At 47.0% G+C, this 12568-nt stretch overlaps 1 protein-coding gene across 1 annotated transcript in view; it reads right to left on the bottom strand.

Annotated features, from left to right (window-relative positions):
* The window catches only part of LAMA2 (laminin subunit alpha 2), a 455074-nt gene that overhangs the window by 303942 nt on the left and 138564 nt on the right, over positions 1-12568 (bottom strand). Inside the window, exons 5-6 of the mRNA XM_081312969.1 lie at positions 2099-2278; positions 161-250 (exon numbers count right to left, since the gene is read on the bottom strand). Of these exons, the coding sequence (XP_081169095.1) occupies positions 161-250; positions 2099-2278 (270 nt within the window). The remainder of the gene's footprint in view (positions 1-160; positions 251-2098; positions 2279-12568) is intronic.

The raw sequence follows: 12568 nt of genomic DNA, 5'->3' as shown, positions 1-12568 counted from the left end.
TTTTTTTCAAAATTTGATATGCCTGAAAAGTAACAGTTATCTCAACCATGACTTTGAGAACATTGTCCTCGAGAAGTTCTATAATCAAGACAAAAGAAGATTGTACACATGTGTATTGTATATCCCTTTTCATATTAGAATAGTGTTGAAAAATACATACATTTGAGGCTGGATTCAAGGGACATGATTTTGCATGGCCAAAACAGATGCACATTCCTCCCACTGAGATGTCTTTCACAGAATAATAATACTGAAAAGCAAATTAAAAAGAAAGATATATGCTATTATTATGTTGCAAACTGAATACAAGAGAGTTATCATTTTGCTACCTAATCAAGTGCTTTAAAAAGGTGGGAGTAAATGTGTGCTTCACTTTCACAAAAGTCAAGAAATAAATTTATACCGCACAATATTTGATTACCATGAAGAATAATTCAATAATAAAGTTCTAGGTTTTGGATAAATGAACTGTACTCCTTTTGCATTCCTATATGGATTTTTCTAAATCCCAAGCAAGTGCATGCTGACATTAATTATGTTGAAATACTGTGGGCAAGGGAGAATTTTTCCCCCAACTCTTTTTCCTTTATAGGGTTTTATGTTGAAAATGGACTCAGTGAGTCAGGACATTGGAGATGATTCTGCGAGTTTCAGAAACAAGAAAGAAAATCAGCAAATATCTCCTCTTTCCTGAAAATTCTCACTCTGTGGCTGATGTGAAGGAATTTTCTTTATATAGAATGGACATCCAGAATCCACATCATCTCTATAGAGGCATGTTTACTTAATAGTGTATGTTTAAAAGTGAAACTTTACAACTCTGCCTTCAGTTGTTTCATTAAATTTCACTAATCCACTGGCTAATATAAAACTTCCTGTGCCTATTAAAATATTTACATGCATTTCTTGCATCATTTTCTTCCACAAGAGTCACGCTTTATGATCCTTTACAGTAAAAAATGGTCATCGGGGAATCAATAATGCATATATTTAGATGACCTGAGAATAGAGCATTCATGACCTCCAGTTCATTCACAGAGCCATATTTCTAGGAAGGACCATTCGAAGCAATTATTACTGCTTTCTAAATTGCCTGGCTAAATTCTTCTGGCTTTCCATAAAGGCATTCAAGACAGCCCTTCAGATATTTGCTATCATTAAGGTATGCCAATCTTAGCAAAAGAAGAAGGGAAAGGAAGTTATTTTTGAAACATTGTATAAAAGTACTGTTTTATGTCACTTGTGATAAAGGGACAACACTTTACAATTGTGACCTGGAGCACAAGAATTTTTCCAGATCTTAAAGATTGGGCAGAAACAACAGAAGAAAGATTGTCCCATAGGTAACCAGACTTTAGTCCTTTAGAGCTTTAGAGGTCACAACCAACATCTTAAATTGTACCCAGAGGCTCATCAGTAACCAATGCAGCATACAAAACAATAGTGTTACATGGACAAAGCAAGAAGCTTCTAGAACTACTCATGAAGCAATGCACTGGACCAGTTGTACCTTCTGATCTTCAGGAGTAGATAATTTTCCACAAAATGTATATCAACAAGGAAATTCTATTGTAGAAAATATATCACTAACTGTACTCTCAAGTTACCTACAAGCAAGCACCTACATGTTAACCATGGAGGAGAACCGCAACATTTCTCTTCTCCTCCAACATTGCTTTCTTCAGACAAGTCCCAAGCCTAATGATGTATCATCAGGATGACACATTGGGTGCAGTGATTTATAAGGTATCTCTGCAATTACAGTAGTTTACAAAGAGTGGTGCTATATGGTTTGGAATAGAATGGAATAGATTATCAGAATGAATTGTTCATCACTACCCCTGTTCTTGGCTTTTCGATACAAATAAGAAGGGGAAAATGGAAAAAAAGCTCCAAAAATATACTTCAGCTTCAAAAAAATTATATACACTCATCCTGCTAGTTTTCTTTAAATGGGCATATCAAAGAGAAATTTATATTTCAGAAAGAACAAAAACTGATGTTTTATAATTCTGAAATAACAAAATCCTTTTGGATTTTAGGCACACACACAAAAAGTACAACAAATGCACATTCTAGCATATTTGCCAGGACTTACCCTCCTTGTGACTATTGGATCAATTTCATTGGGATCTCTGTGTTGAAGCATCATTAAATCCGCATTTAGGGTCCGTATCCTCTGAAATCTTAAGCGAATATAACGAGCTGATGTAAACTCTAATAATGTTGGAGAAGGATCATCTGCACTTGGTCGCCCATTGATTAAGGACGTATGAATCTACAAAGTAAAAGAAATAAGGATGATGGTTAGCTAACACTGTTCACTCAAAAATTATCAGGTCTGCAAAGTGAACGTAGGAATCACAAGAAAGAAATAAGTGTGGTGGTAAAAGATTGTTTTCCCCTTTCATTTAGATCTCTTTTTCCAACACTTTGAATCTTCTACAACTTTATTGGATAATCTAATGTAGTCAATTTCAGAAAAATCTGATTTTTTTTTAAGTAGGAGAAAGATAATTTTTTTTTTTTGAGAAGAATGCGAGTGTAAGCCTTCTGGATATCCAATAGAAGATAATATATGTAGCTGAGAACTGTGGAAACCCTGGTGCTCTCTGAAGCTGATTCTTTGCTTGCCGTGTTTCATTACTTGATTAGGATACCAAGGAGAAAACCACATTTCACCAATACTGACAGGAGAAGCTACTGAACAGGGACCAAACGCCACGTTCACTAGCACTGACGATATCTGGCCAAGTAATGAAATGCCTATAAGCAAATAATCAAGCTCAGAGAACACCTAGGACTCCACCTTCTAGATATGTCACACAGATTCATGAATAGTTGCCTACGGGTAATCATTAGCCACATGCTTTTCAATGGATATGCCATGATTTACACTAAAGTAGACTGCATGTAGTTTTTTTTTAAAAGATGCGACTTAGCTATTTGACAATGGTTGTTTCAAGTCACATATATTTTGTTTCAAACAAACTAGGAAATTAATTTTATTTTTTGTATTTTTGGCCTTTTCTAGTATACACCACAGAATAAAAACCTACTGCACAGTATACTGCCTATTTCATACTTCTTAAGTCTCCAATTGTATTTTTCCCTTTTAAAATTTATGCATATGTATATATATTCCCTTTAAAACCAATATACCATATGGTATGTTCATGAACGATTTAGCAGTTTCTTTCTTATTCACAGTTTTCATATCTGAAGGATGGTACTTTGCCAGAAATGTACCAAGTACAGTCACAGTGTGGTTCTTTCTAACATAGAAAAAAAACTGCAGATGCTTGGCTATGATGCTTGAAGTATTTTAGTTCACTTTTTCAAAATAAGTTACATGAAACGATTTAACTCCATCTTTTTCACAGACTTTTAAAGTGATAATTACGATTAGAGAATTTTTAATATATAGTATGAAAAATGTTTCGAATTTGAAAGGCTTTCCATATTGCTAATTTTTAAAGCATCAAAACATAATTATGTACACACACGCATACACACATGTCATAAAAATATATGTAAAAGTTTGTTTTGTATCAAAGAAGGAAGGAGTTAGTTACATGTGTGCACACATGCACACATACACATTTAGATGAGAGATATTGAGGAAACGAAAGAGAGAGAGAGAGAGAGAGCGCCATCAAGTAAATATTGATTCTCAGCAACCATACAGATTTTTTTTCAGGAAGATCTGTCCCCAAAGTACCGTATATACTTGAGTATAAGCCGAATTTTTCAGCCCACTTTTTGGGCTGAAAAAATCCACTTCGGCTTATACTCCAGTCAACAAAAAAAAAAGAACTTACCGAGGACTTGCGCGCGGCCGAGCTACTTTGCCTGACGCTGCTGGGGTCGCCCGGGCGCCTCTGCTCGCCCTCAGCAGCACCTGGCCCGGAATCACATGCGAAACAAGCCCGGCAGAGGAGCCGGAGCGGCGAGCAGAGGCGCCCGGCCCAGATCCTGCAAGGCCCGGCCGAGACGCGCCCCCAGCAGCGGAGCTGCTCCGGCTCCTCTGCCGGGCTTGTTTTGCATGTGAGCTACTTTGCCTGACGCTGAGAAGACCCGCTTGGGCACTCGGGTTGGTGTCAGTCTCCGCAGGCCCTTCTCGTTTCCAGGAACGTCAAGCGCGCTTGGCTCCCCACCCCCACGGCAGGGCAGGGCAGGGCAGAGCAGAGACTTGCTCGCCCTTCTGACGGCCCTGAAGAGAAACGAAGGGCTTGCAAACTCCCCGCGAGAAGCTGGGCGAAGCGCGCGGCTGGGCGAGTGTGTGCCTGCGCGCGTATTTACGAAAGAAACGCTCCGAGAGTTCTTCTTTCTCCGCCCCCTTGGGGGGAACTCTAGCGACTGCTGTAGCCGCGCTTCTCTTCTCGGCTCCGAAAATAGGGATTTCTACTCTCTCTCTCTCTCTCTCTCCCCTCCCCACCCCGCATTCTCCTGCCTCTTCGATTGCGACAATAAAAGGGCGAAGGGTGCGCTGGTTTCTTCCTCCTTCCTCCCCCCCTCCCCTCCCCTCCCCGATTGTCAGGTGAGGCAGCTGGAGGTCTGGCCGGGAGATTGTAGCCGTTTTGAAACGCCGCGTCTTGAAACGCCCGATCAGCTGATTTTCAGGTGGAAGAGCCGCGGCTTGAATCTGTTTGCATCTGCCTGAATTAGACCGAAACGGCCTGAATTTGACCAGAGTTGCTTTGTAATGGCTGGAGGAACTGCAGAGGAGGTCTTGCCGGGAGATTGTGGCCGTTTTGAAACACCGCGGCTTGAAACGCCCGATCAGCTGATTTTCGGGGCGGAAAGAGCCACTGCTTGAATCTGCTTGTATTTGTTTGAACTTAACCAGAAACGGCTCGTAATGGCTGGAGGAACTGCGGAGGGAGTGAATGCTCCAGCCTGGAATATTTGGAAAGGCTGGGGGAACCGGATGAACTGCAGCTTAAGCGACTGTTGCCGGAGGAGCCATGGCTTGAAACGCCCCAGTTTTGGGGCAGCGTTTGCTTGTTCCCTCCCTCCCTCCCTCCCCTCTAAATCCTTCCTTCCTTCCTTCCTTCCTTCCTTCCTTCCTTCCTTCCTCCCTCCCTCCCCTTTCCCTCCTCTCTAAATCCTTCCTTCCTTCCTTCCTTCCTTCCTTCCTTCCTTCCTTCCTTCCTTCCTTCCTTCCTTCCTTCCTTCCTTCCTTCCTTCCTTCCCCAGCCCTAATCCGGAAAGTGGAAGGAAAGAAGAGTAAAGGCTGGGCGGAGGAGGAGGGGAAGTTTAAAAAGGGGGCGGCGTTCCCTTTAAAAAGCCGCCCGCCACGCCGCGCTCCCTCGCAGCACTCGCGGCGGCTGGCTTCTTGGCTCCCGGTCTCCCCCAGGCTTCCCGGCTGTGATTGGCGAGCGAGCCTCCCGAGCTCCGGCGGCCGTGACATCAGCAGAAGCGGAGCAAGCAAAAGCGAAGGGGGAAGTCTCCCCTCGTCCCGGGAGACTCTCGCTTCCCCCCACCCCCCACCCCCCACCCTCCCTACATCCCGAGCCTTCCAGATCTTCGCCTGCCTACTCGCGAGCAGGCATGTTTTCCAGCCAATCCGGGCCTGGGAGCAGGGCGCCGGCGGCACGTCCACTTTCCCCGCACTCTCCGTTCAGACGGCGCCCTTTGAGCCTGGAGTGATGCGGACGTCGGAAAAGGGCGCCGGGCGAAAGCAGCGAAGCGGGATCGCCGCGTGCCCCCCACTCCTCCTCCTCCTCCTCCTCTTCTTCTTCTTCCTCCTCCTGGTCGGCTTGACACCCCCATTTCGGCTGCTTCGCAAACTGCTTCCTCCACCCCACCCCACCCCACCTCACCCCTCCCCGCAAAAGATGCCGGGGTCGACAGCGTTTTTTCTACCCGGAACAAGCAAACACGCAGGCAACCCTGCACTATTCAGCTCAGTGAAGTCACGCTTGAAACGGCTTGAAACGCCCGATCAGCTGATTTTCGGGGCGGAAAGCGTGCGGTGTTGTTGTGTTTTTTTTCCTCCCCCCGAAAGTGAACGGCAGCTTTCCGTACTAGTGTATTGGCATGTCAAGACACCAGCACAAAGACCAAGGTACAAGGAGCCCTCCTTCAGTCATTATTGAAACATTTGATCAGCCCAACTTCTTCTTCTTATTATTATTATTATTAAATCTGTTTTTTAACCAAGCGTGACTTCACTGAGCTGAATAGATGCCGGGGTCGACAGCGTTTTTTCTACCCGGAACAAGCAAACACGCAGGCAACCCTGCACTATTCAGCTCAGTGAAGTCACGCTTGAAACAGCTTGAAACGCCCGATCAGCTGATTTTCGGGGCGGAAAGCGTGCGGTGTTGTTGTGTTTTTTTTCCTCCCCCCGAAAGTGAACGGCAGCTTTCCGTACTAGTGTATTGGCATGTCAAGACACCAGCACAAAGACCAAGGTACAAGGAGCCCTCCTTCAGTCATTATTGAAACATTTGATCAGCCCAACTTCTTCTTCTTATTATTATTATTATTAAATCTGTTTTTTAACCAAGCGTGACTTCACTGAGCTGAATAGATGCCGGGGTCGACAGCGTTTTTTCTACCCGGAACAAGCAAACACGCAGGCAACCCTGCACTATTCAGCTCAGTGAAGTCACGCTTGGTTAAAAAACAGATTTAATAATAATAATAATAAGAAGAAGAAGAAGAAGAAGTTGGGCTGATCAAATGTTTCAATAATGACTGAAGGAGGGCTCCTTGTACCTTGGTCTTTGTGCTGGTGTCTTGACATGCCAATACACTAGTACGGAAAGCTGCCGTTCACTTTCGGGGGGAGGAAAAAAAACACAACAACACCGCACGCTTTCCGCCCCGAAAATCAGCTGATCGGGCGTTTCAAGCCGTTTCAAGCGTGACTTCACTGAGCTGAATAGTGCAGGGTTGCCTGCGTGTTTGCTTGTTCCGGGTAGAAAAAACGCTGTCGACCCCGGCATCTTTTGCGGGGAGGGGTGAGGTGGGGTGGGGTGGGGTGGAGGAAGCAGTTTGCGAAGCAGCCGAAATGGGGGTGTCAAGCCGACCAGGAGGAGGAAGAAGAAGAAGAGGAGGAGGAGGAGGAGGAGTGGGGGGCACGCGGCGATCCCGCTTCGCTGCTTTCGCCCGGCGCCCTTTTCCGACGTCCGCATCACTCCAGGCTCAAAGGGCGCCGTCTGAACGGAGAGTGCGGGGAAAGTGGACGTGCCGCCGGCGCCCTGCTCCCAGGCCCGGATTGGCTGGAAAACATGCCTGCTCGCGAGTAGGCAGGCGAAGATCTGGAAGGCTCGGGATGTAGGGAGGGTGGGGGGTGGGGGGTGGGGGGAAGCGAGAGTCTCCCGGGACGAGGGGAGACTTCCCCCTTCGCTTTTGCTTGCTCCGCTTCTGCTGATGTCACGGCCGCCGGAGCTCGGGAGGCTCGCTCGCCAATCACAGCCGGGAAGCCTGGGGGAGACCGGGAGCCAAGAAGCCAGCCGCCGCGAGTGCTGCGAGGGAGCGCGGCGTGGCGGGCGGCTTTTTAAAGGGAACGCCGCCCCCTTTTTAAACTTCCCCTCCTCCTCCGCCCAGCCTTTACTCTTCTTTCCTTCCACTTTCCGGATTAGGGCTGGGGAAGGAAGGAAGGAAGGAAGGAAGGAAGGAAGGAAGGAAGGAAGGAAGGAAGGAAGGAAGGAAGGAAGGAAGGAAGGAAGGAAGGAAGGAAGGATTTAGAGGGGAGGGAGGGAGGGAGGGAGGGAGGGAACAAGCAAACGCTGCCCCAAAACTGGGGCGTTTCAAGCCATGGCTCCTCCGGCAACAGTCGCTTAAGCTGCAGTTCATCCGGTTCCCCCAGCCTTTCCAAATATTCCAGGCTGGAGCATTCACTCCCTCCGCAGTTCCTCCAGCCATTACGAGCCGTTTCTGGTTAAGTTCAAACAAATACAAGCAGATTCAAGCCGTGGCTCTTTCCGCCCCGAAAATCAGCTGATCGGGCGTTTCAAGCCGCGGCGTTTCAAAACGGCCACAATCTCCCGGCAAGACCTCCTCTGCAGTTCCTCCAGCCATTACAAAGCAACTCTGGTCAAATTCAGGCCGTTTCGGTCTAATTCAGGCAGATGCAAACAGATTCAAGCCGCGGCTCTTCCACCCGAAAATCAGCTGATCGGGCGTTTCAAGACGCGGCGTTTCAAAACGGCTACAATCTCCCGGCCAGACCTCCAGCTGCCTCACCTGACAATCGGGGAGGGGAGGGGAGGGGGGGAGGAAGGAGGAAGAAACCAGCGCACCCTTCGCCCTTTTATTGTCGCAATCGAAGAGGCAGGAGAATGCGGGGTGGGGAGGGGAGAGAGAGAGAGAGAGAGAGTAGAAATCCCTATTTTCGGAGCCGAGAAGCGCGGCTACAGCAGTCGCTAGAGTTCCCCCCAAGGGGGCGGAGAAAGAAGAACTCTCGGAGCGTTTCTTTCGTAAATACGCGCGCAGGCACACACTCGCCCAGCCGCGCGCTTCGCCCAGCTTCTCGCGGGGAGTTTGCAAGCCCTTCGTTTCTCTTCAGGGCCGTCAGAAGGGCGAGCAAGTCTCTGCTCTGCCCTGCCCTGCCCTGCCGTGGGGGTGGGGAGCCAAGCGCGCTTGACGTTCCTGGAAACGAGAAGGGCCTGCGGAGACTGACACCAACCCGAGTGCCCAAGCGGGTCTTCTCAGCGTCAGGCAAAGTAGCTCACATGCAAAACAAGCCCGGCAGAGGAGCCGGAGCAGCTCCGCTGCTGGGGGCGTGTCTCGGCCGGGCCTTGCAGGATCTGGGCCGGGCGCCTCTGCTCGCCGCTCCGGCTCCTCTGCCGGGCTTGTTTTGCGTGCGAGCTACTTTGCCGGCCGCTGCTGAGGGAAGATCTCTGGAGAGGAGCATAAGGTGAGCTGCTGCATTTCCCAGCCTCGGCTTATACTCGAGTCACCAACTTTTCCCACTTTTGGGGGGTAAAATTAGGGGTCTCGGCTTATATTCGAGTCGGCTTATACTCAAGTATATACGGTAGTTCAAATAAATAAATAAATAAGAATGAATGATAAGAAATGAATATGAATAAAACTTTTCAGTATTTCAATTTAATAATTTAATTTAATTACCTTGATAGAATAAAAGAAAGCAATAATCAATACCATGGTAATAGTATGCAGTAATACTAATAGCAATACTATGGATATTATGGAATTTTATCAAAGATTACTTTTTAAATAAACAAGTGATATTAGATTATTCTCCTCACACTGAAGCCATGTAGTGTTATGGTCTCATGTTTACCTATCTAGAAGTTTTCCTCTGTTTTTCAGAATTGTTAGATGATATGGAATTTTTACTATAATAATTAGCAAATGCTGCAGTTAACTGAATTGACATTTTAACATTTTGCAAAAACAGTAAAGGTAAAGGTAAAGGTTCCCCCGCACATGCGTGCTAGTCGTTTCCGACTCTAGGGGCCAGTGCTCATCTCTGTTTCAAAGCCGAAGAGCCAGCGCTTGTCCGAGGACGTCTCCGTGGTCATGTGGCCGGCATGACTAGACGCCAAAGGCGCACGGAACGCTGTTACCTTCCCACCGTAGTGGTCCCTATTTTTCTACTTGCATTTTTACGTGCTTTCGAACTGCTAGGTTGGCAGAAGCTGGGACGAGTAACAGGCGCTCACTCTGTTACGCGGCACTCGGGATTCGACCCGCCAAACTGCCGACCTTCTGATCGACAAGCTTAGCGTCCTAACCCACTGAGCCACCGCGTCCCTCTTGCAAAAACAGGGATGCTGCCAAATAGTGCTGAGTGCTTTACAATCAAGAAAATAATGTCTAAATACTCCCAGAACCGTAAGATAACCCAAAAAACCAATCGCTCCATTCAAGTGACCTCCCTTTCCATAGCAAGCAAACTCTGAGCTTTGACCTCTTCCATGCCCCCAAAGGAAGGAATAACCTGAATAGATTAGTTAGGGAAATTTTATCTGGAGCAGACAGCCTCCACATTAACAGACCCTAAAGGGTTTTAAGATATAAAGATAATAACCAGACCATGAACTGGATCTAGAAATCTACTGCAACCAGTGCAGATTCTACACATTGGCTGGTGGTGCTAAGCTGGTTCTTCCCAAAATGTAGACCACTGATTTAGTCCCAACTGGAGCTTCTAAATTGCCTTTAAGGGCTATGACATGGAGAGTGAATTGCAGCAATTTAACCAAGTAGTTATAAAATGATGAGTCATGGTCAACAGAAAAGGCCAAAACTGATATACTAGGCAAAACCTCCCACTTGATAATCTAACAGAAGCCAGGATTCTGGGAGGAATCCTAAACCTCCACTTTCAGATGAGTGCCATCTCATCCAGAACCAAAACTGGTACTAGAAGATTTGAACACAGATAATAGCTTCATTTTGGTGAGAATTTTCCGAACCATCCCTTATAGCCCCCATGTATCCAGTGATCAGAGATCCATAGCATCTCCTGGGATAGACATATAAAGTTTTGTATTATCAGGATACTGATCATATTATATCCCATCTGATGGATGATCTCCCTAAAAGATTTCATATAGACTTAAAGAAAATGGGGGAAAGGTCAAAACCTCATACTGCAATGTCTAAAGCTCAAACTGCCCTTCCCCATCAAAACTGACTGAGAGTGGAGCCACTGAATAACATTCTTTCAAACCTCAACTCTCACAGGCAAACAAAAGGATACCAAGTTTAATGAAATCAAACATTGCTGAGACATCAGACAGCCTACTCTCCCCATTTAGGCTCACTTCACAAAGTATTACTCCTATCATTTCAATGGATTTGTCTATAAACTACCGAGCAAAAAGTCTGTTATAATGCCCGATTCTTCTGATTTGCCCAAATCTTTGTTTTTCCTTGAAAATGTTTCACTTCTCATCCAAGAAGCTTTTTCAGTTCTGACTGAATACTGGAGGATGGAAGGATTTATACGCCTTGCAGTCGTCTGGTCATTAATACTCTTTCTTAAAGTCATTGAGGCCACTTGGAGGTTTATCTGTGCCCTCAGCATCATCTGAAGGGTCACCTGAAGAAGCTTCTTGGATGAAAAGCAAGGAAAAATAAAGTCCAGTTGCCTTTTGAAAAATCACCTTTGGGACAACCATGACTTGGATCACTGAAAATCTCCACAGACATCTAAAAAAGTCCAGGTAATCCTAAATAAGGTCACTGGAAAGCAGTTCCATGGATATAATTACACAGGGAAGTATTGATGCCTTTCTATCCTTATTACTATGCTTTCAATGCCAATATTTGTACCACCAATATTTGTCCATAGCCAATCTTGGCTATGGAGTGCTGCGGCCGCTCAGACGTGGAGACCTGCGGCCTAGTGGTGGAGTGCGGACGGTTCGTGTCGCGGATGGTTAGGCGGCACAGACCATCTTTACGTCGCTCGTGCTCCGGGAGATCGGTTGGATTGAGTTTGCGGTCTAGCAGAAGATCTGCGGGGATCTTGGTTTCCTCCCCTGTTTGCCTACTTATCGCCTGACCCTCTCCTCCCACGGAGAAGAACATATGCAGCCGGGATATTTTGCTATTTTATGATTCATCAGGCTTTTATGCCTTGGACGAATAGCTGCTTAATTCTTTTGTCTGCCGTGCCCCCAAAGGATTCAGAAGGACCCGGGTATAAAGTCACGGTGAGAGAGTGGCTTAGACTTAACATCTGCTGTCTCGCTAGAGGTGAGAGATCTATGGGGTATGCCTTACCCTGGGTGTGTGTTCCAGGCCGCTCCCCGGATCAGAGCTGCGACCGTCGTGAGAGGACAGTAGTTGACCTGTTCTGGAGGTTCACCCAGCTTCAGTGGCAGTGGAGCTGGGTCGGCGGTCTGGATACCCACTCACCTTCTGACTTAGACCCTCCTGATTAATTATGGGATTGCCTTTTGCTGGACTTGCTTGGACAATCATGCCTTTGTTATACCAGCATGGACTTGTTCGCCCTCAGGGGTGCCCCCCCTTCCTGGGTGCAACCCGCCTTTCTCTCCACTTCTCATCTTGATGAAGGGCCCAATTGTTGGGACCCTGAGAGATGGTTGGGCAGGGGTGTGGGATTACCTATTCCCACGACTTTAGGGAATGGCAGCAGGTGTATGAACAGAGGGCCATATCACTGAGTGGCTGTGGGTGCCGGCATCTCAGGAAATTCAGATTATTCCATCTCTAACCATGGGGGGTGAGATATTACCCCCCGTAGATAGGGCTCGCAACTTGGGTGTCCTCCTAGACTCACAGCTCTCTTTGGAAGATCATATAGGAGCTGTGACTAAGGGGGCCTTCGCCCAGGTTCGCCTGGTGCACCAGTTGTGGCCCTATCTAGACCGGGATGCCTTGCGCACAGTCACTCATCCGCTCGTGACCTCCCATTTGGACTACTGCAATGCTCTCTACATGAGGCTGCCCTTGAGGACTACTCGGAGGCTTCATCTGGTGCAGAATGCAGCCGCGTGAGTGGTGGTGGGGGTTTCCCGATACTCCCATGTAACACCTCTACTCCGCGAGCTGCATTGGCTTCTGGTTGCCCTCCGGGTAAGATTCAAGGTGCTGGTAATGACCTATAAAG

The sequence above is a fragment of the Vipera berus genome (assembly GCF_964194415.1).
Source record: "Vipera berus genome assembly, chromosome: 1".
In the NCBI taxonomy this organism is placed as follows: domain Eukaryota; kingdom Metazoa; phylum Chordata; class Lepidosauria; order Squamata; family Viperidae; genus Vipera; species Vipera berus.
This window is presented reverse-complemented; position numbering and strand designations above follow the sequence as displayed.